This window comes from Oryctolagus cuniculus, chromosome 7 (assembly GCF_964237555.1).
Source record: "Oryctolagus cuniculus chromosome 7, mOryCun1.1, whole genome shotgun sequence".
Classification (NCBI taxonomy): Eukaryota; Metazoa; Chordata; class Mammalia; order Lagomorpha; family Leporidae; genus Oryctolagus; species Oryctolagus cuniculus.
Window position 1 is genome coordinate 46,268,361 of NC_091438.1, and position 22,501 is coordinate 46,290,861.

The following is a 22,501-nucleotide window of genomic DNA, read 5'->3' on the forward strand; positions in this document are numbered from 1 at the left end:
GTGCTCCCTCCCTGCCCCTCCTCCCTCCCCTGGGCCCTGCTCCCTGCCCTCCTGGGCAGCCAGGGCAGCAAGGACAGCACCAAGGGAGCTGCCCCATGGACAGAGCCCCACAGAGACACCACCGAGCCTCGAGGGGTAAGGAGCCCCAAGGCCCTGCAGGCAGGTGGACAGGACGGCCCGGAGACTCAGAGGAGAGGAGAGGAGAGATGGGAAGAGACGGGACAAGAAGTGAGGCGGGAGGGACCGGAGCTCTGGGAGGAGGGAGGGATGGATGGGCAAGGGGGAGTGGGAGAGAGACGACTATCTGGATGGAAACAGAGAGACAGGAGGAGGGACTGGGGGACTGACTGAGCGGGTAGGAAGATGGGAGAAACAGGAAATGCATCAAGAAGGAAGAAAGAGAAGTGAAGAAGGAAGAGACAAGGTGGTCTTAAGGCAGGAGGAGGGAAGAAGTGCAGAGTGAGGGAGGCCGCAGGGCACCAGCCACCCCCGCCCCCTACAGAAGTGAGCCAGCCCCTGGGAGATGGCGGGGGCACTGCTCCACGGACCTGGGCTGGCCACGACCCTGGGCAGCAGTGGCTGGGGGCCTGCCCCCTCGCCCCACCATTCATCCACCAGTGGAGGAACCTGTCCTGCCATTAGGGAGTGACGGGCTTGGGGGGAGGGGGATGAACACCTTGCCAGGGCCCATGCCCGCTGGGCTGGCACCTTTCTGCCTGCTGGCCCAAGGTGTGGGCTTTCATTTCCACAGAGATTGTGGGGCACTGGGCCATAGGCAGGGAGGGACAGAGGGTCAGGTAATCCTTGGCCTCCCTGACGGTCTAACTTAGGAATCCCTCAGAGCGGGTTTTCAGGGCCATGCGCGGGCTCAGGTGTGAGTGCCAGGGCCACCTAGTGGAGGAAGAGCTCAGCTGCCCCGGCCAGCGAGAGGGCACTCCCAACCCAGCGCTGCGCAGAGGTGGAGGTGCAGGGCCCAGGCCTGCCACGTCAGGGAGGAAGCCGGCTGGGGCTGGGCGGAATCAGCGGGGGAGAGGGGTGGGTCTGAGTGGAGACACGCCTCCTCCGGGCAGCCCTTCCCCTCCTCCACCCCAGCGCCTCCTGGGCAGAGGGATTGGGCATGTGGCAGGCAGCGTGGTGTTGGGATGGTGGTGTGTGTCAGGTTTGGACAGGACAGAGTCAGAGGCTAGAGAGGCTAGCCCGGCCCTGTGCTCCAGAGGAGCTGTTATGTGGGTGTCGGAGTGGGACCAAAGTCTGGCAGGGGAAGCCTCCCACTTCCCAGGGGCTTCCTACCCTAACCGTGAATGGACGATGCCCCACCCCTAAGTGTGCTCTAGGTACAGCTCCGCCCTCAGCATTGCTCTCTCTGCAGTCCCAGGTAAACTGGCCACCTTGCCAACTGCCCCTGCCAGAGGGATTCCTCCCTCTGACCTCGTGGGCCAGTGACGCTGGCCCATGGAAGCCAGAGAGGGGCCTGTGCATGCAGCCCCCCTGCACCTCTGCCCTGCTCCCAGCCCCACGCCCCCGGAACACCCCAGTGCTTTCAGGCAGGTGTAAGTGATCAAGAGGTTTCCCTCCACAGCAATGTAACCCTGACTGCAGGGTGTTCGCCGTGCACCTGTGATGTGCCGGGCCCTGGAGGGCTCTGCGAGTGACAAGGTGCACCAGGCAGACACGGGCCCTGCTCCCACGGGTGTGCGTCCAGCAGGAAAGCCCCACTTCATAGATGACAAGACAGTTGTGGTGGTTTGGTGACGTCACAAGGGCCAGGAAATCAAGTGCAAGGTGCTGGGCGTGCAAGCATGAGGCTGGGGATGGGGCACGGACAGCGTCTCCAAGGAAGAGGGAAGACCTGAGCAAAGAGAAGTTGCCTCATGAAGGGGTGTGGCAGAGTGGCTTGGGGAAGTCCCAGAGGCTCCGAGGACCTGGAAGAGGGCCAGCATGGGTGAAGGGCCCAGAGCGTGGCCACCTCCTCAGATGCCAGCCTGGCACTGCTGGGGGGGACTGCGGTGGGAGGGGACCCTGGGAGGGGGGAAGCATCTCAGCCCCCAAGGTCCTCAGTGTCTGACCCCCACCCTCACCGTCTGTCTTCTCTTCACAGAGCTGCTGGCTGCAAAGAGGACCCACACCTGTGAGTATGGGGCCGCAGGGTGGTGAGATGGAGAAGCGTTCAGCAGAGACTGGGAGGTTTGCATGAAAGAAAGGCACAGCGGTTGCAAAAGGTGGGGGAGGCAGGCAGAGAGGCAGGGGCCCGCGAGAGGCCTCTCCTGGGGTGGGGGGAACAGGGGAGCAACAGAGATGGAAGAGGACAGGTGAAGACGCAGTAGCCGGTAAGGAAGGGGCCTGGCGCATGGAGGCGACACTGTAAGGAAACAGGGAGGGAACAGAAGAAAAAGGAACCCAGAACGGGGAACAGAGGTGCTGGACAGAGGCACGGCAGCCGGGAGGGGCCGGGGCGGAAGCCAAGGAGATGGCGCGTGTGGTGCTGGCAGGCCCAGGAACGTGCACCAGGCTTTGTGGCAGCAGCACTAGGTTTGGTGTGGTTAACACGTCCTGATGTGTGAACAAGCCAGGAGCCAGGCTGTGCGGGACCGGAGAACAGGAGAGCCTCGGTCTTTTGTAGGAAATTCTGTGCCCTGGAGCCCTGTGTGATGGAGACTGTGGCATATGAGAAGGGGGCTAGAGCTCAGGGAGGACTTCCCGTGGACACTAAAGCCAGCATCCTCTCTAGGGACCATTCAGCACATGACACTGACTCTCCGAGTTGGCAGGAGAGGCGAATCCCCCAGAAAACGCGCCCACTCAGCCCAAAACCGACACCCCTCTGGGGCCATGTGCCAGCCTCTGGCTGCCGGTGCAAGAACTAAGGAATACCTCTCTGGAGTAGGCGAGGCCGCCTCCATGCTCTGTGGCCCTCAATCAAGGGAGGGCCCGCCAGTCCCTCCCGCATGCTCAGCGCCATCCCTGCCGCGTCCAGGGTCACCCGGAGCCTCCCTGTCCGGAGCACAGGCAGCTCAGACAGCGAGCTTCGCCCTCCTGCCCGAGCCGGGCACGCAGGGGCAGGGGGCCCGCCTAGCATGCTGCACCTTCCTGGGTGGGGGGATTGCTTTGCTCAGCACAATGCTGACCGTGCCTCGCCTGCCCCAGCCACAGGGCCCCACGGAAATGCTGAGCAGTGCCCTGGAAGGAAAGCGGGTCAGGGAGTGACGCGCGTGAGCTGGGGGAGGCCGTCAGGGACCATATGTGGGTATGTGGGTGGGGGGAGAAGGGGGACTTTTGGAACAGTGGGAACTAGGAGAGGCCAAAGCCCATCCCCACCCTTAACCCTGTACCGCAGGAACCTTGGCCAGGTCCATACCTCCTCATCCCCTTCCCAGCCTCTGGGTCCTCCGCCACCTGCCTACCCCCATGCCACGAGTGTCCCCATGAGGAGCCAAGCTGACTGCCCCCCCTCCTTCCTTTCTGCAGGCAGGCCAGCAGGGAAAGGCTGGACTCGACTGAGGGGCTGCTAGAACCCTGGCAAAACCAGAGATGTCTTAGGAGAACCAGGAGAGTCTAAGCCTGCTCCCAGGCCGAGACTGAAAAATGGCCCCCAAGTTGAGACAACTCCAAGATGGGGTCCAAGAGTCCAAGACAAGGAAGCCAGAGAGAACCCCCCCCCCCGACTAAGAGGGGGCCTGATGTAAGCAGATATAAAGCTGCAGGGGCCTCTGAAATCGTTTGGCTCCCTCAGAATGACCCCAGGCCAAGAAACTCTGTAGGGAGTCACAGGCAAGGAGGCATCCCAAGCTGATGTTCTCAGAAGCACTTGAACCAGAGAAACCTTGCCATCCCTCAAGCGGGACCTTTCTGGGCTTGAATCCTGACGCCGACATTTCATAGCTGTGTGGCGTTGGGCAAGTTACCGAACCTCTCTGTGCCTCATGTTCCTCATCCTTTTTTTTTTTTTTTTGACCAATTTATTTATTTATTTTAAAAGCAGAGGGAGAGGAGGAGGGAGAGAGACAGAGAGATCTTCCATCCACTCATTCACTCCCCATATGGCCACAAATAGCCAGGCCAAAGCCAGGAGCCCAGAACTCCATCGGAATCTCCCACATGGGTAGCGGGGGCCCAAGCATTTGGACCACCTAATGCTTTTCCCAATAGCATTAGCAGGGAGCTGGATCGGAAGTGGAGCATCCGGGACTTGAACAGGCGCCCGTGTGATTTAAGCCTTTACGCTGCCCACAGCGCTGGCCCTCCCTTTCCTCGTCTTTGCCGTGGGGATAATGGTAGCCAAGTATTTTGTGAGGCTTAACTTACACACGTGAAGCACTCAGATCCGTCCCCGGTACAGAGGAAGGCATGATGATGACTGTGATTACCTGTCCTGGGGCACTCCTTGTGGGACCCCCGCCTTCCGGCGTGTTGTGGGCGCTTGCCTGGCAGCTCTTGCTACCACTGTTATTTTCGTGGCTCCCCTATCCCAGCACACACATCACATCTGTCGGGAGGAGCGTGGGCTCGGGGAGTGGAGGGGACAGCCTCCCGGACCACACCACACCACACTGGGCACGGCTGTTGGCCCATCGGTCTGCAGGGTCTCGGGTGGCAGGTGCCACCACCCTAGGCAGATGTCCTGCAACTTACCTCTGGAACATCCCTGTCCCTGGAGTCACCGGGAGACAGGATCAGGCTCGAGGGTCCCTAGGGCGAGGGGAGTAGGAGCTCGGCCCCAGGCTCGTGTGAGCTCCATTCCAGCTCCCCGGCCAGAGCTACCCTGGTGGGTGGAAACAGCTTTTACCGCGTGTGGCTGTCACATGTGGTTTTGGAATTTTCCAACGCCCCCTATGATTGGCTGCCCCGCCCCTCACACTCTGCCCCAGGCCCAGATTGGCCACACGGGGCGCCTGTCATCTTACCCACTGCACCCCTGGGGGGGGCGCGCGGGGAGGGGGGTTGTCACTTGGCCACCTGTGTGGTGCGGAACATAAACCCCTCGCCCAGAAGCACAGGGGGAGAGCTGGGTGCAGAGCTGCGGGCTGAGGCGCTGTGGAGAGGGCCTCACCCCTACCTGCGCTGCCAGCTGTGCCCCGTCCCTGGAGCACCCCCGCTGAGAAGGACCGGGAGCCCAGGCTCAGTCATGAGAAGTAAGTGAACGGGCCACCTGGGAGCAGGCCAACCTGGAGCCCTCGCCATCCCTGAGCCCGCGGGAAAGGGCGGGTGTCCTGGACGCAGTGTGAGAAGGCCCAGCGCCTCCCCGGGCAGGGTGTGTCCCGGTCAAGGTCTCCGGCTGGTTGGGAGATGAGTGGAGCAGTGGGGGAAGTCTCAGCCCCCAGGCAGCTCCCCTACAGACGCAGGGGGAGGGAGGAAGGACCATGGAGGGGCTCCCAGGTCCTGTGTCCTGGGGAGAATTTCTGAGAGCTGACAGAGACAGGCAGGCAGGCAGGGGGAGCGCTCTGCCCGGGGCTCCACACTGGCAGCTCCCGGCCCCCTGGCGGCCCGTCACTCCCGGCCTCCACCCTGCTTGTGAGGGGCCAGCCAAGTCGCTGTGCCCCAAAGCAACTGAGGGCAGCCGGCAGCCAGGCTCAGATCCTAGCATCCAGGCCTCGGAGCCACCACACTTTCTGCCTGGCCAGGAACGTGAGGACTGGGTAGAATTCAGCCAGCGTATGGGGGGTGTGTGTGTGTGTGTGTGTGTGTGTGTGAGAGAGAGAGAGAGAGAGCAGAGAGAGAGAGAGACAGAGACAGAGACAGAGGGAGACGGGCTCTCACCCTTTTGATGGGGGACCAAGGCAGTGGATATGGCAGCAGAAGGCCCTTGGGCCCTCCCTTCCTGGCTGGGGTCCCTGAGCCATGCAGCAGGGCAGAGGTGGGCAAATCGATCCATCCACCCAGGCTCACGTAAGAGGAGCTCTCAGTACAGGGGGTGAAGGAGCAAAAGGGACGATCCATGCCCTGTGGCCTGAGGACGGAGCCAGCCGCAGCTTCACCCTGGAGTCTTCCCACACACGCTACCAAAAGGCTGCTGTGCTGAGTTCTGGAAAGACCCCTCTGGTCCCGGCTAGCCGTGGAGCCCCAGACGAGTTCCTGGGCCCTGGCCTCCACGCTGTTAAGCGAGGCAGCTGAATTTAAACACAAGACAGAACAGCAAGACCCAGCTCGGCAGACTTCCCGTTCCAAGGGCCCAAGAGCCAAGAGAGGCCCCGGGGGCCCTAAGTGAGGCACTCCCACAGGGAGGAAGGAGACCCAGTTCTCACCCAGGGTAGAAAGGGAAGGAGGCCAAGGAGGAGAGAGGCTCCACTTCAGGCAGCCGGGGCACAAGACCGCCACGCAGGGGTGTGAGCTGGGTGGGTGAGCAGGAAGAGGGAGGAGAGTGAACGCTTCCAAACACAAGGGAAGGGCCGGGGGGGGGGCCAGTTTTCCTTTGAGCTTCTCCCCATTAGCAGCAAGGACTGGTCTTCCCAGAAATGGCCCCACATCTGCAAATCACCCCTGGGATGCAGTGACTGGGTGTGCTTGAAGCACGGCAGGGGTTGGGGCCCGGCAGTGGCCAGGAAGGCACTTGGGCAGCTCTACGTTGGTTCTGCCCCGGCTGGTAGACAAGAGACGGGTCTCCTCTAGCATGGGGGTCAGTGCTCCTGGTCCTTGGTCACTGACGTCTGTCTCATGGCCCCAAGACATCAGACCACTCGCCCGATGAGTGTTGGCACCACCAGCCCATCCAACCACTGCTAGGGGAGCAGAGACATTGGGTGGGACTGTGACACACCCCAAGAGCCAGGGACAGAGGCGGGACAAAAAAATGGAGGGCTGTGGCAGTCAGCCTCAAAGGACAGAGTTGTGAAGCCTGCAGGGTGAGGGTGAGATCTGGACAGAGACATGGGTGGACAGATACCAGGAGTGCCCGCAGCAAGGACACGCATGGCCCGGAGTCGGCACCAGGGCCCAGCAGTGCACCCAAGGCACTCAGACACAGGGAGAGGCCGAGAGGAAGAACTGGCAGGACGGGCAGCAGGCTCCATGTGGACTGGGTCTAAGCAAGCAGGGGCTGGCAAGGAGGGGGGTGCTGAGCAGGGCAGTGCAGGCCCACTTCTGGGGTGACCTGCTGCTGTCACGGGGAGAGGAAGTGTTCATTATCCAAAGAGACTCCCAGCCGGCCAGAGGGAGTGTGGCCTGGTCATGTCACCCTCAGGGGCCTGGCCAGTGTGCAGCCAGCAGGTATTGTGGCCTGGCATTGGGCCTGGAAGAGGAGGCGGAGGGCGGGGGTGTCCATGCACTCTGCTGCACCCCGATCTTTGTTTCTTAAGTCTGGGCCTGATCATGGGGAGCAGTGGGCCAGGAAGAACTCTGACCCCCAAGGAGCTTCACAGCTAACTTTCTTCACCTTCCTAACAGAAAACCCCGATACCGCCAGCCCAAGGCGCTAGAATTTGGAGAGTCCTGGCCTATCCCATCACGGTGAAAAGTTGTGCACTGGCATAGTAGCTACCCTGCCACTCTCCCCGTCCCCTGCCTCAGCCACTGACGCAAGCTAACTGGGAGCAGGGGCTTTCCCAAGCTAGGGCTCTCCAGGGAAGGCAGCCTTGGGGCCTCACTCCCAGTCCTTCCTGAAGTCTAACCTGCACTCCTCCTGCTGCTGCTGTTGCAGCACAGCACCTTCCCTGGGGCTGGGAGGCTCAGAGAGGATGGAGATGTCATCTGGGCGGAGAGCGAACAACAGGGCAGCGCCTGGGGACCACAGCTAGGGTCCCCCCCACCTCTCTGGGCCCGCCGCTGCCTGGCTCTAGAGAGGAGGAGCTTCGGCCCAGGAGTCCAGGAAGGCTGCCGGTGACTGTGACGTCTGGACTCCCCCTCCCCAGAGCTTCCTCCTGGTGATTCATCCCCCCCCCTTCGCCGGTTGTTTTGTTTCCCCTCCTTTCTCCTGTCCCAGACTGCGGGGGTGGCGGGGGTGGCGGGAGGGGGTTTCGGGTGGCTGGCTCTTTCATGGCTTTTCAGAACCCCAGACTCTCCCTCGCCCACCTGAGTTTTAGCTTCACTGTTTTCTCAGCTCTAGGATCTGGGTGTATCAGCAGAAAATTCTCACCAGGGGCCAGTGGGGGGGCCCTGGCCTGGGCTGGGGGGTGGTGCCCGCCAGGTGGAACCGCTTCCCCCCCCAGGCCCTCCCTCTCCTGCGCCCCTGTGGGGGCACTCACCACCTTGGTTTCCAGCTTTGCAGAAGCTGAGGGAACTGAGAGCTGAGAAAGAGGGAGCCAGGGGATGGGTTGAGGTACACAGGGGACCCTTGGCCAAAGCTGTGGTTTCAGTGGGGAGAGGGGCTGAGAGTTTCGGCTGTGGGGAGAGGAGGGACCCGAGCTAAGAAAAGAAATGTGTTCCCCTTTCTCATTCATTCATTCACTCATTTCTGCAAGAGAGGCCCAGCGAGAAGTGGACACGCAGCCTGCACGCCAGCACGCTGTGTCTTCTGGAGCCGGCCTGAGTGGGGAGGTCTGTTGGGGTGGACAGGTGGTCCCACCTTAGCCTTAGAGAAGTGGGGAAGACAGGTGGAGGCTGGGACCAGCCTGGAAGAGTTGACACGGAGGGAACCCCCTTCTAGATCTGTGTCCTGGACAAGAGCCCTGGCTTGCTTCTGCAGGCGTCCTCCCCAGATGGCTGCCTGGCCCACCCCCTGCACCTCACACTCTACCCCTCCCCCCTGCAGCCAGTCACCTGCTCCTATCCCCCACACTCCTTGGTGCACCGGCTGGCTCATGCTCCTAGGGTATAGAGCCCACCGGCTCCAGAGTTACAGAGACCTGGGCTCCAATGCCAGCTCTGCCTCTTGGTCTTTCCAGACATCAGTTTTCTCATCTGTAAATGAGGACGCGAGTGACTAGTAGCATGGACCTCACGGAGTCATTGTGAGCACTAGGTAAACACGGATGCCAGGCTGACACAGAGTGAGAACCCTGCCGCTGCTGGATGCTAGCGTGCCTGTCTGCCGCCATTCCTCCCCTTCAGCAGCAGTTGCTGGCGACACAGGAGGGAGGAGGAGAAAGGGTCCAGCTCTGCGCTCAAGGCTCCAGGGCTCCCCTGTGTGAATGCATCCTGCATCACCGCGGGGAGGGGGGAGGGGAGGGACTGGGGTTTGAGGGGAGAGATCCCCCGGCTGCACCCCTCCTCTGCCCCTACCACTTCCTCTCTGTGGCACAGGGCACCTGGACAGGGCCCAGGGTTGGCTTCCTACTATGGCACAGGGCCAGGCTCTGGATGCACTCAAAGAGCGCTATCAATGAATCTCGCAGCTGTGAGAAGGGTGAGATTAGAGGAGGCTGGGGGCAGAGAGGGTGACTGCGCCTCTACCTCTACCGTACTTCTCCTAAGAGGCTCCGCGAGGATGCCCCCGGGAGCGCTTCCATCCAGAGCCATCCGGGGGGATGCAATTACTTTTCCTAGTACTATATCAGAACAAAATTTTAGACATCATCACACTGAGGCCTGGCAGTGCAGCCCAGCAAGTTAAGCCACCACGGCCCGTAGGGCCGCTGGTTTGAGTCTCTGCTGCTCCACTGCCAGTCCAGCTCCTTGCTAATGTACCTGGAAAAGCAGCAGGAGATGGCCCTGGTGTTTGGACCCCTGTACCCACATGGGAGACCCGGATGGAATTCCTGGTCCTTGGCTCCAACCTGGCCCAATCCTAGCCATTGAGGCCTTCTATGGAGTGAACCAGAAAATGGAAGCTTGCTCTTTCTGTCTTTCCTCCTCTCTGTAACTCTGCCTTCCAAATAAATAAGCAAATGTTTTTAAAAAAATTAAAAAAAAAAAAAACACAAAGTCAGAGCAGATATGAGAAGGAGATCTGGGAGAGATCACCACTCCCACCCCAACTCCAAGAGGAGCAGCCTGGCACAAAAGCAAAAAGAAGGACTCAATTCTTGCTCCTGAAAATTTGGAGTGGAGACCATCACACCGGGGCACTGGCCAGGGGCTTATTAAAATGCAAAATTCTTAAAAGATTATTTATTCACTTTAATAGAGTTACAGAGAAGGAGAGACAGGGACTATCCATGGCTCCCCAGATGGCCGAAATGGCCAGCACGGGGCCATGCTAAGGCCAAGATCTTCAACCGGGTCTTCTACATGAGTGCAGGGGCCCAGACACATGGGCCATCTTCCACTGCTTTTCCCAGGCCATTAGCAGGGAGCTGGATTGGAAATGGAGCAGCCAGGACTTGAACTGGTACCCATGTGGGATGCTGGCATTGCAGGCAGCAGCTTTACCAGCTATGCCACAGTGCCAGGCCAGCACCTAAAATGCAGAATCTTAAACATCATCTCAGATCCCCTGAATGAGGCCTTACTACTGAACAAGATCACCAAGTGAGCTTGTGTGAGAGGCAAAGGCTAGAGTGGTTCAGCTGCAGATGATGTGTTTTAAAGTAGTATTTGACATTTTTCTTCCTTTTTTTTTTTTTAAAGACTTGTTCTTCATTTATTTGAAAGACAGAGTGACAGAGAAAGAGGAGAGACAGAGGGAAAAAGAATTCTTCCACCTGCGGTTCACACCCCAATGGTCACAAGGGCTGGGCCAGGCCAAAGCCAAGGAGCCGGTAGCTCCATCCGGGTCTCCCATGTGGAAAGTAGGGGCCCAAGCACCTGGGCCATCTTCCGCTGCTTTCCCAGGCACATAAGCAGGGAGCTGGATCAGAAGCAGAGTAGCAGGGACCGGAACCGATGCGCCAGTATGGGATACTGACGTTGTAGGTGGGGGTTTAACCTGCTGCAGCCCAGTGCCAGCCCTGGTAGGTGACGTAAGCAGCCAATGTGTGGGGAGGGACATTTTTCTGTCCTTCTGGGAGCAAGTGGAATTGGAGGGTTTTCTTTTGCTAAGCCTCAGGGGAGAGCGGCAGGTTAGACACAAAGCTGTTGCCAAGACAGCAGGCAGGAATCAGGCTGCTGTGGGAGCCCATGAGGCAGGGGCTGGTTCGGAGCTTCCTGACCTTTGCCTGGTTCTAGTTCCTGGCACCATCAGGCCCTGAGATGGTAAGTTCCTGGCAGGCCAGGCTCCCGGGCAACAGTTTGAGTAATCCTGCGATTACTCAGCTCCCTCTCCCCAGTCTGGGTTCCCACCACCTGCAGGAGCGTGGCTCACAGGGCTGGGTCTTGAAGGTGAGTTTCCAGAGGTGTTTTTCAGCGACTCTCACCTCCGGCCACCCTCCCCCAGCCCCGGCCCTGCCCCAGCCCCTCTCCCCTCCCCTCCCAATCACACACACACACACACACACACGTGCACTAGGAAGTTTGTCTTTGAGGTTTGGGGTAGATGGCACTGAAGGGTGTACAGGTGGCAGGGAGGGGAGGAGGGAGGAGAGAAGAGGACAGGAGGGCTGCTGGGGCTGAGGGAGCTGCCGGCTGGGCACAGGGCCAGGACGCGAGTATGGGTTTTTCCGCGTTTCGGCGGCTTTCTGTCCAACTCTAGGTCTCTGTTTTCTCTAGCTCAGAGAGGCTAGAGGGTCTGGTGCCTGTCTTACTGTACACTTCTGTCTTGGCCTGTGGTTGAGAGGATGGAGGAGGAGGGGCTTTCCTGGTGGCTGGCGTCCTCCAAACAAGGGTCTCTGTGGAGGGGGTCCTTGGCTGGCTTCGTCTTCCCTCTAGAAGGGCAGGGCCTGGGCGACACAGCTGTACGGTTCCTAGGGCCAGAACAAGCGGTGGGTCAGGCGTGGGTCAGGGAGATGTGTCTGGGGTCACCTGTGTGGTGAGCGCACACACGCACACGGATGTGGCTCTTGGAGAAGGGAAGAGGCAGGGAGGCCTGTGGTTGGCTGCTGGGCCGGAGCCTGAGTTCCCACTGTGGCTTGGCCTAATCTCCCTCCCGCTTACTTTTTTGGGTGACCCATGTTGGTTTCCCCCCCACACACACTCTGGTCTTAGAGCCACGGAGGAGAGAGATACCACAGGGCTAGGGGGTTGGGGGCAGGGTGCCGGGCAAGAGCAAGCCCTGGCGGACTCGGCCAGGGTTTCTTGCCTTCTCTCTGTCCATCCCCATCCGTAGCAGTGACCGGCACACACAGTACTCTCTGCTGACGAAACCGTGCGCTAACTACTCTGTTCTTCCCACAATCCCTCCATCAATGGGCAGTGTTGCTTTTGCCGTTGTCTTACTGGCAGAGGGCCTGACTGAGGCTCAGAGGGAGAGCATCGAAGTGACTCGAAGTGCCGGTGCCCCCACATTTTCCACTTCTCTTTCAGGCACCCAATCCCCTCTGGTTCGCTCCTCCCCTCCGGGCATACAATCCGTTGCTAAGCTTCCTGGAAAGAATCTGAGAGGCTCACTCGCTCTCTGGTCTTGGGGTGACCACAGCTTACTGCGGGGGTGTCAGGCAAGCAAGCATGGCTTGGGGGAGGGGAAGGAACGGAGCTCCACAGGAGGGGCCTCCGAAGCCCATGCTCCCTGTCCCCGTGAGGAGGCCACCACTGGCTCTGACGCAGCACAGGGCCAGCCTGAGGAGATGACTGTTTAAGGATGATGGAGACAGTATCTGGGAGAGTGCTGGGCAAGCCATGCTCTCCCTCCTCACCTCTCATCAGGCATCCCATATGTGGCCAGGGCAGGCCTGGGGCTGGAGGTGAGCATATATATAGGGAGGTGGGTTTGTGTCCAGCAGGGGCTGCACGTCCCTCTGTCTGTTGAGTGGGACACAGTTCACAGGACTCCGCCCCAGGCCTCTCAGCTCAGAGGGGAGCCAGCCGGTCAGAGTTGGTGTAAGAGAGCCTCAAGTGGCCTTAGAAGCAGAGAGAGCAGCCAGGGACCCCAAGTCCTGCGCAGGTGCCTTCCAAGGATGGGTTGGGAGAGGGCCTCCTGCTTGTCCCTTGACACTCAGTGGGGCGAGCCGAGAGCACTGACAGGTACAGGGCAAAGCAGAGATGAGCAAGGGCCAGCAGCAGACAGCGGGGCACGGAGCAGGCACAGTGACTGTGAGCTCAGTGGGAGAGAGAAACAGGGGGTCCCAGTGCCCACTGAGCCAAGGCTAGTAAACACACATGCCATGCACTCACAAATCGTGTGTACACACACACACACACACACACACACAGACACCTTCAAACATGTCCACTGACATGTATCCCCAGAGCAAAGTCCATGGAACAGCACAGCAGAAAGCTCAGGAGAGGTGGGATGCAGAGTGGCTCTCGGGCGTACTTGCTGGGTGAACCCGGCCAGCGCCCTGTCCAGCTGGCTCAGTCCCTCATCTGTAGGGTGAAGAGGTCAAAAGAGGTGGCTTTAGCCCACGCCTATGCATGTGTCCACACAGTTGACACAGGCGCCTTCCTGTTCACTGCCACATCCAAAGCCACCTGCTCTGCACTGTGGGCCAAGCGCCCAGAGCCCTATGGGAGTCTCACCCTGGGCTCACAGGCACCCAACAGAGCCGGGTTGTTGAGCCCCACTCTCGGGGCTCCGTCTCCAGCTTCTTCCCACCCTCTCTGCACCCGACTTGGGGAACCCTGCTCCCCTGATCCTGGTCTCTGAGCCTTCCCTGTCTGGCTGGGAATGGCTGAAATCTTTTTCTGGCCTCCGGTTGCCTCCTGCCCAGAGTACCCCATCATCCTGCCATGCCCCCATTCTGGCCCTGGCAGGAGCCCCAGCCCCAGTGGGGGAGGGAGGCACAAAGGAAGCCCCTTTGGGCGGGAAGCAGGTGTTGTGAGGCGGTGAAGACTCCCAGGTCCCAGGGCGGGAGGGAGGCAACCCGAGCGTTTCAACTTGAAGGGCTGAGCAGGTGGCCTGGCTGCAGCTGCCTTCTCTGCCTCCGCGGGGCTGACACAGCTCCCGCTGTCCCCCTGCAACCCCTCCTCCAAGGGACAGAAAGCTGCCTCCCCAGACCCCTGCTGAGAAGCACTGGGCACTTCACTTCCCCTCCACTTTGTGGGAGGAGACAGCAAGCTGGGGCTGGGGGTTGGGGGGTGAGGAGTGAGAGAGGCTCCAGGCACCTGTGTGTGTCTGCAGCCCAGGTCCACAGAGGTGGAAGGCAAAAATGGCTCCTGGGCTGAGCTACTCCTCTTTCTTCCAGCGCAAATTGAAGTGATCCCCTGCAAAATCTGTGGGGACAAGTCGTCTGGGATCCACTACGGGGTTATCACCTGCGAGGGGTGCAAGGTGAGTTGCATATATCAGCAGCACATATGCACACGCACGCATGCGCAGACACATCTCATCTGAGACAGACCTGGGCTCTCAATGGTCATTATTCTCATTCCAGAGATGACCATTCCATGGAGCCAATAGGGAGCCGCCTGCATGGGGCCCCCCTGGAGGGCCTGGGGCACAGGAAGGGTCCTTTCTTGAGCCGGGGAAGTGCTTGCAGGACAAACTGCAAAGAAATGAAGGAGGGCCAGCGCCACGGCTCACTAGGCTAATCCTCTGCGTTGCGGCGCCAGCACACCGGGTTCTAGTCCCAGTCGGGGCGCCGGATTCTGTCCCGGTTGCCCCTCTTCCAGGCCAGCTCTCTGCTGTGGCCAGGGAGTGCAGTGGAGGATGGCCCAAGTGCTTGGGCCCTGCACCCCATGGGAGACCAGGAGAAGCACCTGGCTCCTGCCATTGGATCAGCGTGGTACGCTGGCCGCAGCAGCCATTGGAGGGTAAACCAACGGCAAAAGAAGACCTCTCTCTCTCTCTCTCTCTCTCTCTCTCTCTCTCTCTGTCTCTCTCTCTCTCACTGTCCACTCTGCCTGGAAAAAAAAATTTAAAAAAAGAAATGAAGGAGGAAAAAAATCCCACAGTGCACAAGATGTAGAAAAATGGGGCCAGGGCACAGAAAGCGCCATAGGCTCATGCATGGAAGCTGAAGACGTTGATCTGGTAGGAGACAGAACAGAATAGTGGAGGCAGGGTGAGGAGAGGGGACGTGGAGGAAGGTCAGAGAGCGGGTACCGCCATACCCTGCGATCCGAGGAGTAAGTTCACCCAGCTCAATGGGGTGACTGTTTTGGGACAGTTTAAGTATTTTATAAAGACAAGAGTTCGTAGGCTCTAAGCATCAAGTGGGAAGTGTTTAAGAAGTGGGAAATGCCAAACACCCTGATTTAATCATTACACATTAGATGCACAAGTCAAATTATTCCACAATAGATGCAATTATTAGGTGTCAATTAAGAGCAGATTTAGGCCGGTGCCGCGGCTCACTAGGCTAATCCTCCGCCTTGCGGCACTGGCACACTGGGTTCTAGTCCCGGTCGGGGCGCCGGATTCTGTCCTGGTTGCCCCTCTTCCAGGCCAGCTCTCTGCTGTGGCCCGGGAGTGCAGTGGAGGATGGCCCAAGTGCTTGGGCCCTGCACCCCATGGAAGACCAGGATAAGTACCTGGCTCCTACCATCGGATCAGTGCGGTGCGCCAGCCGCAGCACGCCGGCCGCGGCGGCCATTGGAGTGTGAACCAACGACAAAGGAAGACCTTTCTCTCTGTCTCTCTCTCTCACTGTCCACTCTGCCTGTAAAAAAAAAAAAAAAAAAAAAAAAAAAAAAAAAAAAAAAGCAGATTTAAAAAGAAGAGCAGGGGCCCATGCCTGTGGGCTGGATGCCCTCGGGACGCGGCAGCCCCGGCATCCACCTGTCCCCTACAGGGCTTCTTCCGCCGGAGCCAGCAGTGTCACGTGGCCTACTCCTGCACCCGTCAGCAGAACTGCCCCATCGACCGCACCAGCCGCAACCGGTGCCAGCATTGCCGCCTGCAGAAATGCCTGGCCCTGGGCATGTCCCGAGACGGTGAGGCCGAGTGGGCAGCCCCCGTGGGGTTTCCCTGCCGTCCTCAGAGGGGCAGCCTGGCCTGTCGTGTCAGGTGGGGCTTAACCTGCAGACACGACTGCTCTCCACTCCTCCTCCTCCGACAGCCTCTTCCACCGTGGGGACGGGCCAGTCAGCTCCCCGGGAGCTCTTCCCGGTCCCCAGTTTCAGCTTCCTCTAGAACAAACCTCTTTATTCCAAGGCCCCAGACCCCTCCAGCTCTTCTTCCTAAGGCCCAGCTCCCATCCAGTTTCCTCGAATTCCCCTCCTGCCTCATTGCTCTGGTTCCAGCACCCTCTCCCTTCCTGTCCACCCCCCACCCCTGCCCAGTTCTCATCTGAGGACACAGGACAGAACGGGAGCCAGCCAGAGAGCAACCGCAGGCGTGGGGGCGGGGCGGCCCGCGTTCCTCGCTCTGCTCCTGATCTGCCCGCCCTCTCTCCCCCCACCTCTGACCAGCATCCCTCCCCACACGCCCCCCCCCCCAAAGCCGCTGCAGAAGAAGCCCAGGGCGGGGCTGGGGGAGGCACGGGGTGATGAGGAGCCAGAAGGAGGCTGTCAGCACTTTTCAGTGCCCGAAATAACAAAGCGAAAGGAAACACGCAGGGGTGCACGGGGGCAGGCGGGGCGAGGGGCTGTGCCCCAACACTGGGAGGGGTGGCCGGGGGAGTGAAAAGGCAGGAAAGAGAGAGCAGAAGAGGATGTTCAGAAAGAAGCCGCGGAGGCCGGGTTGGGCTGTGGTGAGTATGTAGGTCACCAGGCAGCAGGAGGCCTGACCACAGGGAGACCTGTGTGCTCAGCTCTCCTCTTCCTCCGACCCTCCCAGAAGGCAAGGTGACCCCAATACAGCCCAATGTCCCCCCCTACCCAACCATTCCCCAGCCCTGATCTGTGGTGGCCGGGATCCCGGGCTGGGCTCGGTGGCTTGTGTCCTGGCACTGTTAGCCACTGGTTTAGGATTCAGAACTTGCCCTGGAGGTGGAAAGGGCGGGCTGGACAGATGCCCCCCGCCCTGCCACCGCCACGGGGCAGAGGGCAACCTGGGCTGTGGGGAGAGTCTTGGGACAGCAGGGAGCGGGAGGTGACTCCTGTCACCACCCAAGTGCCCCTGGCCCCTGCCCCTTACCGGGTCCTCTTGCCTCCTCCACTCCTGACCCCTGGACTCCTTCAGCTGTCAAATTCGGCCGCATGTCCAAGAAGCAGAGGGACAGCCTGCACGCAGAAGTGCAGAAACAGCTACAGCAGCAGCAGGAACAAGCAGCCAAGACCCCTCCAGAGGGAGGCCAAGGAGCGGACGCCCTCACCTATACCCTGGGGCTCCCGGATGGGCAGCTGCCCCTGGGTGCCTCGCCTGACCTGCCCGAGGCCTCTGCCTGTCCCCCAGGCCTCCTGAGAGCCTCGGGCTCTGGGCCCTCGCATTCCAGCAACTTGGCCAAGCCCGAGCTCGACGGGGCTTCATACCACCTTGAATACAGCCCTGAGCGGGGCAAGGCTGAGGGCAGAGAGGGCTTCTTTGGCACAGGCAGCCAGCTGACCCCTGACAGATGTGGACTTCACTTTGAGCAACCCAGGCATCCTGGGCTCGGGGAGCCAGGCCAGGGCTCAGAGAGCTACAGCAGCCCCGGTTTCTGCAGCACCCCAGAGGCGCCTTATGCTTCCCTGACGGAGATAGGTGAGCTGGAGAGGAGGGAGGGGCTTCTGCCAGCAGCCCAAATCAATCAATCCACCCACCCAGACCCTGAGCCCCCGGGGAGGGGAGGGCCGCTGGACGAGGGGCAGAGGGAGGAGGTAGACAGGGGAGGCCAGGTGGAGAAGTGCCCTTGTCCAGGTAGGGACAGGAGCTGGCTCAGGCCCAGCTGTGCCTTTCTTGTCTGGCCCAGAGCACCTGGTGCAGAACGTTTGTAAGTCCTACAGAGAGACTTGTCAGCTGCGGCTGGAGGACCTGCTCCGGCAGCGTTCCAACGTCTTCTCCCGGGAGGAGGTGACCGGCTACCAGAGGCAGGTGAGGCCCGGGAGGACATCTCCTCACCACTGGGAGACCCCAGAAATGGCTACCAGTGCACATGTGGTGGGGGCGGGGCAGGGCGTCATAGAGACACAGGCTGGCCAGCAGGCATCTGGTCCGGGCTGGGCGTGTCTGTCTGCACCCTAGCAGATGGGTGAGAGCTTTTTCTTAGCCCTTGCCTGCTGAAATTTTACCCAACCTTCGACCTACCTTCTCCACGCCCCACCCATCCCTCCAACCCCCACACCAGCCATGAGGGGTGGGAGGGGGGCCTTGGTGTTCTCTCCTTCCTCCTCCTGCCTGCATCCATGATAACCACAAAAAGAACCCCGGTTACCATTTGTTAAACACCCTTTATCTGCCAGCCAAATGCTCTATATAAATTATCCACAACCCTTACGGTAATCAACCTATGAGGGTGGTTGTTAGTCCTATTTTTAATAGGACTGGGAAATCGGGCTCACAGGGGTTAAGTCCTACTCAAGGTCACAGTGTGGTTGAGCCAAGGTTAAATTCAGCTCCAATGGGCTCCAAAGTGACAATGCCACCTGCTCTGAAAGCACTCCTGTGGCATTTCACATGTGTTTCTTTAGGTTATTAACACCTTGGGTATGTCCTCTTGGGGAGGGAGGGAAGGGAGGAAGTGTATCCTTTCCACCTTAACAAGATGCAAATAGTTGAAAGGCAAAGCTGCATCTCAGGCTAAACAGCTAACTGGTGTCAGCAGCGGGAGCAGGGGGCTGACTGACAGGAAGTGACCCCTCCGTGCCTCTGTACTGGGAATGTGCAGTTTAGGACCCACCCCCTGCAGGTCCTTAGCTGGGGCTCCCAGAGTCCTACCAGAGAGCACTGGCGAGCTCCCCTCCCCTCCCCCCAGTCCGTGTGGGAGATGTGGGAACGCTGCGCCCACCACCTCACTGAGGCCATCCAGTACGTGGTGGAGTTCGCCAAGAGGCTCTCGGGCTTCATGGAGCTCTGCCAGAACGACCAGATCGTGCTCCTCAAAGCAGGTGCCTGGAGGTGGGGGTGGGGGGGGGCGTGGGCGGGGCCTGCGGCCGGGGCTGCTGGGCGCTGAGGGCACAGGGCAGGGCGGGGCCCAGTGGAGGGGCGGCGGTGGCGTCCAGGGCTTTGCTTTACCCCACCCCTACGTCTTGCCTCCATCTCCCAGGAGCTATGGAAGTGGTGCTGGTCAGAATGTGCAGGGCCTACAACGCCGACAACCACACAGTCTTTTTCGAAGGCAAATACGGTGGCATGGAACTGTTCCGAGCCTTGGGTGAGGAGGCAGGGGGGAACCCGAGAGAAGATTCCGAGGCCCGCTCCAAGCTTGGGGCCAGGACGCCGCCCTGGGCAGGGCCCAGCCAGCCCCCGGGCTCCCGCGCACCGGGAGGGCGGCGTCCTCGGCTACCGCGGTGCTGGCTCCCTGCTCACCCTCCCCTCCCCGCTCCCGCAGGCTGCAGCGAGCTCATCAGCTCCATCTTTGACTTCTCCCGCTCGCTCAGCGCCTTGCGATTTTCCGAGGATGAGATTGCCCTCTACACGGCGCTTGTTCTCATCAACGCCAGTGAGTGGCTGGGCTCGGGGAAGGGCAGACACCACACTCATTGGTAGCCAGAAGGAGCCCCCTCCCCCATACTGCTGCACAATAAAACAAGAGCGGCACAAACAGGGTGGTAGAAGGGGTGAGAAGTGAGGCCGACAGGAAATGAGCTACTTCCCTGGTAGGAATTGTCTGACTCCTGGCCTACGCCAGAGTCCCTTGTGGCACACCCTGGGGTCACCTGGGGAGCTGCCTGCATTCCCATGTCACCGATCCTGGGATTCACCTGGACTTTGAACAGCCACCTCCAGGCCACCAAGATTGGGAATCACTTCTCTGTGTGCACTGGTGTTAACAGAGTGGGCTGGGCTGGACTGGTCCCAGCGGCCCAAGGTCAAGTATTCAGCCACCCCCCAGGGAAGTGGGCGGGGCTGCCCACCAGGAGTAGCAGTTCTCTAGCCCCGCCAGTGAGCGGAGACCTGAACACGCCCCTCGGGTTGGAAATGAACACTTCTGGGTACTGTAAGGAACCAGGGCAGAAGGTGGTTTGTGTGTTGGAGTTGGCCACGAGACGGCTGCAGAGGCCCTGCCGCTGGCCTGGGTGGCTTCAGGAAGGCCGCCTCCTAACTGGAGCCATTCCTGGTAGGGGTGAAGGGGGCTTTCTTCCAGCCTCTCCCCGGCACCACGGCAGAATCCCATCACTCAGCCCTGAAGGGGCTGCGTGAAATGTCAGGCAGCTGGGAGATAGGAGGTCGGAGTCCCCATCCTTTTCACCTCTCTCCGGTTTTCCCCGGGTAGACAAACAAACCAAACTCAAGGTCCTGGAGTTGACCATTATCAACCTGAGACACACACACACTGCAGCTGGGAGGGCCTCCATCCTGCACAGATGTCCACAGAGGTACACCCTGTAGCTGGAAGTTCACCTCCATGCCCTTTTCTGTTCTCACTTTGGTCCCATGCCCTTCTCCAGGCCGGCCGGGGCTCCAAGAGAGAAGGAAAGTGGAACAGCTGCAGAGCAATCTAGAGCTGGCCTTTCACCACCATCTCTGCAAGACTCATCGTCAAGGCATCCTGGCAAAGGTAGGGGCAGGCCCGGTGCCAGAGGCTCGGTGACGTCAGGGCTTGCGAGGGCCAGGGTCTGCGGTGCAGGGGAGGGAGTGCGGAGGCCCACAGCTTGCAACAGCGCTGGGAACGGAGGAAATGAGCAGCTACTTCCATGTGCCTCAAGACAGAACGTTAGAGAGCCTGGAACGGCAAGGGCTCTCCAGGGAACAATTCAGTTTAATATAGCCAACGCTTACCCAGCACCTGCTTGCACAGGCACTGTGGAAAGATACAGAGATCCAGTCCTGGCCTCACCAAGAGATTCTAACCGGGAATGAAGAAGAGGCTGGTACCAGCAACTCTGATAGAGATGTGCTGTGTAATATAGTAACATCCAATTGGCACTTTCAGCGCCGGGCTGGGTCTTCTTCATAGCAGCTCTGCCCTTAGGTTAAGGGTTAAAATCTCCCTGTAGTCATGAGGAGACTTCAGTGACTTGTTCATATAATTCATTAAGTGACAAATGCAAGATGTGATCCTGGTACTCTTTCCTGCTGTCCCTCTGCCCCTCCCTATGTTACCATAAGACATGCTAGGAAGATGGTGTGTGAGAGAGAATAGAACAGGGATTAAAACAAATCTCGGGGCTGGTGCCGAGGCTCACTTGGCTAATCCTGCACCTGCATTGCCAGCACCCCGGGTTCTAGTCCCAGTTGGAGCACCGGTTCTGTCCCGGATTCTGCTCCTCTTCCAGTCCAGCTCTCTGCTGTGGTCCAGGAGGGCAGTGGAGGGTGGTCCAAGTCCTTGGGCCCTGCACCCTCATGGGAAACCAGGAAGAAGCACCTGGCTCCTGGCTTTAGATCGGCGCAGCACACCGGCCGCAGCGCACCAGCCGTAGCGGCCATTTCGGGGGTAAACCAACGGAAAGGAAGACTTTTCTCTCTCTCTCTCACTGTCTAACTCTGCCTGTCAAAAAACAAAAACAAAAACAAAAAAATAAAACAAAACAAAATAATCTCGGGGTAAAAGGAGCGGGTCATACATGCTTGTTAGAGAAGGCATCATTTAAACCAGGCATCAGGCCATAAAACCTCTTTCAACCAGGATTTGCTGGGGCGAGGTGGGCATTCCTGGCTTATGGAGACGATGTGATAAAAAAATAGGCAGCAAAATAGTGCATACATAGAGAATAGTTGTGGTACATTTTTACCAAAGTGTAAGGCCAGGAGTTGGGACAGATTAATGGGAGAGAAGAGTAACAGAAGATAAGTCTGAAAATTAAGTGAAGGGCAAATCAACATTCCATGCCACGTTCAAGGGTTAAGGCTGTATTCCTGGGCAGTGGGACACCCCAAAGTCTAGAGGCGTGACACAGAGCTCTTGTTCAGACAATTGACTGTGGGACCAGTGTGAAGCCATGAAGCCACAGTTGTACCGTCACTCATCCAGGCCTTTGCTACATGCTGGGCACAGCACTAGGTACCGAGAACACAGAAGTGACCCTGTTTCTGCCCTAAAGATCTTGAACTTCACTACAGGGTGGATTAGGACGAGGAGAGATGGGACCTGAGAGAGCACTTGGAAAGCCCATCTAGTGGATCCACTTTTTTTTTTTTTTTTTTTTTTGACAGGCAGAGTTAGACAGTGAGAGAGAGACAGAGAGAAAGGTCTTCTTTTTCCATTGGTTCACCCCCCAAATGGCCACTACGGCCAGCTGGCGCGCTGTGGCCGGCGCACTGCGCCAATCCGAAGCCAGGAGCCAGGTGCTTCTCCTGGTCTCCCATGCGGGTGCAGGGCCCAAGCACTTGGGCCATCCTCCACTGCCTTCCTGGGCCACAGCAGAGAGCTGGACTGGAAGAGGAGCAACCAGGACAGAATCCGGCGCCCTGTCCAGGACTAGAACCTAGAGTGCTGGAGCCGCAAGGTGGAGGATTAGCCTAGTGAGCTGCGGCGCCGGCCCATAGTAGATCCACTTTCAAAACGTATCCCCTTGCCCAGTGTCGCCCCCACTGTCAGCTCTCACTTGCGGCAGGTTCGGAGGCCTCATCATCTGACCCCTGTCCACTCTTGTCCTGCCTATAGCACCCACGATGGTGATCGTATTATGTTCCGCTCTTGTTCCCAAACCTCCTATACCTTCCCCTCGTGCTCAGAGTCAAATGTAGAATCTGGGT

General features: G+C 59.3%; 1 protein-coding gene and 1 long non-coding RNA gene across 5 annotated transcripts in view; one reads left to right on the forward strand and one right to left on the reverse strand.

Moving 5' to 3' along the window:
• Positions 1 to 22,501, forward strand: part of RORC (RAR related orphan receptor C) — a 25,852-nt gene continuing 3,351 nt past the window's right edge. Inside the window, exons 1-10 of one of the 4 annotated variants that reach the window (XM_070077713.1) lie at positions 1 to 135; positions 2,099 to 2,128; positions 14,028 to 14,113; positions 15,576 to 15,717; positions 16,907 to 17,407; positions 17,616 to 17,737; positions 18,618 to 18,750; positions 18,909 to 19,016; positions 19,194 to 19,304; positions 20,254 to 20,363. In XM_070077713.1, the coding sequence (XP_069933814.1) occupies positions 96 to 135; positions 2,099 to 2,128; positions 14,028 to 14,113; positions 15,576 to 15,717; positions 16,907 to 17,407; positions 17,616 to 17,737; positions 18,618 to 18,750; positions 18,909 to 19,016; positions 19,194 to 19,304; positions 20,254 to 20,363 (1,383 nt within the window). In that variant the 5' untranslated portion in view covers positions 1 to 95. Of the gene's footprint in view, positions 160 to 191; positions 229 to 2,098; positions 2,129 to 4,949; positions 5,130 to 14,027; positions 14,114 to 15,575; positions 15,718 to 16,906; positions 17,408 to 17,615; positions 17,738 to 18,617; positions 18,751 to 18,908; positions 19,017 to 19,193; positions 19,305 to 20,253; positions 20,364 to 22,501 lie in introns of those variants that run through there. The other 3 variants (XM_070077712.1, XM_051857301.2, XM_070077714.1) reach the window with 3 other exon arrangements.
• LOC127493561 (uncharacterized) overlaps positions 11,247 to 22,501 on the reverse strand; it is a 16,416-nt gene continuing 5,161 nt past the window's right edge. Inside the window, exon 2 of the long non-coding RNA XR_007923843.2 lies at positions 11,247 to 11,648. This is a non-coding gene — a long non-coding RNA (uncharacterized lncRNA). The remainder of the gene's footprint in view (positions 11,649 to 22,501) is intronic.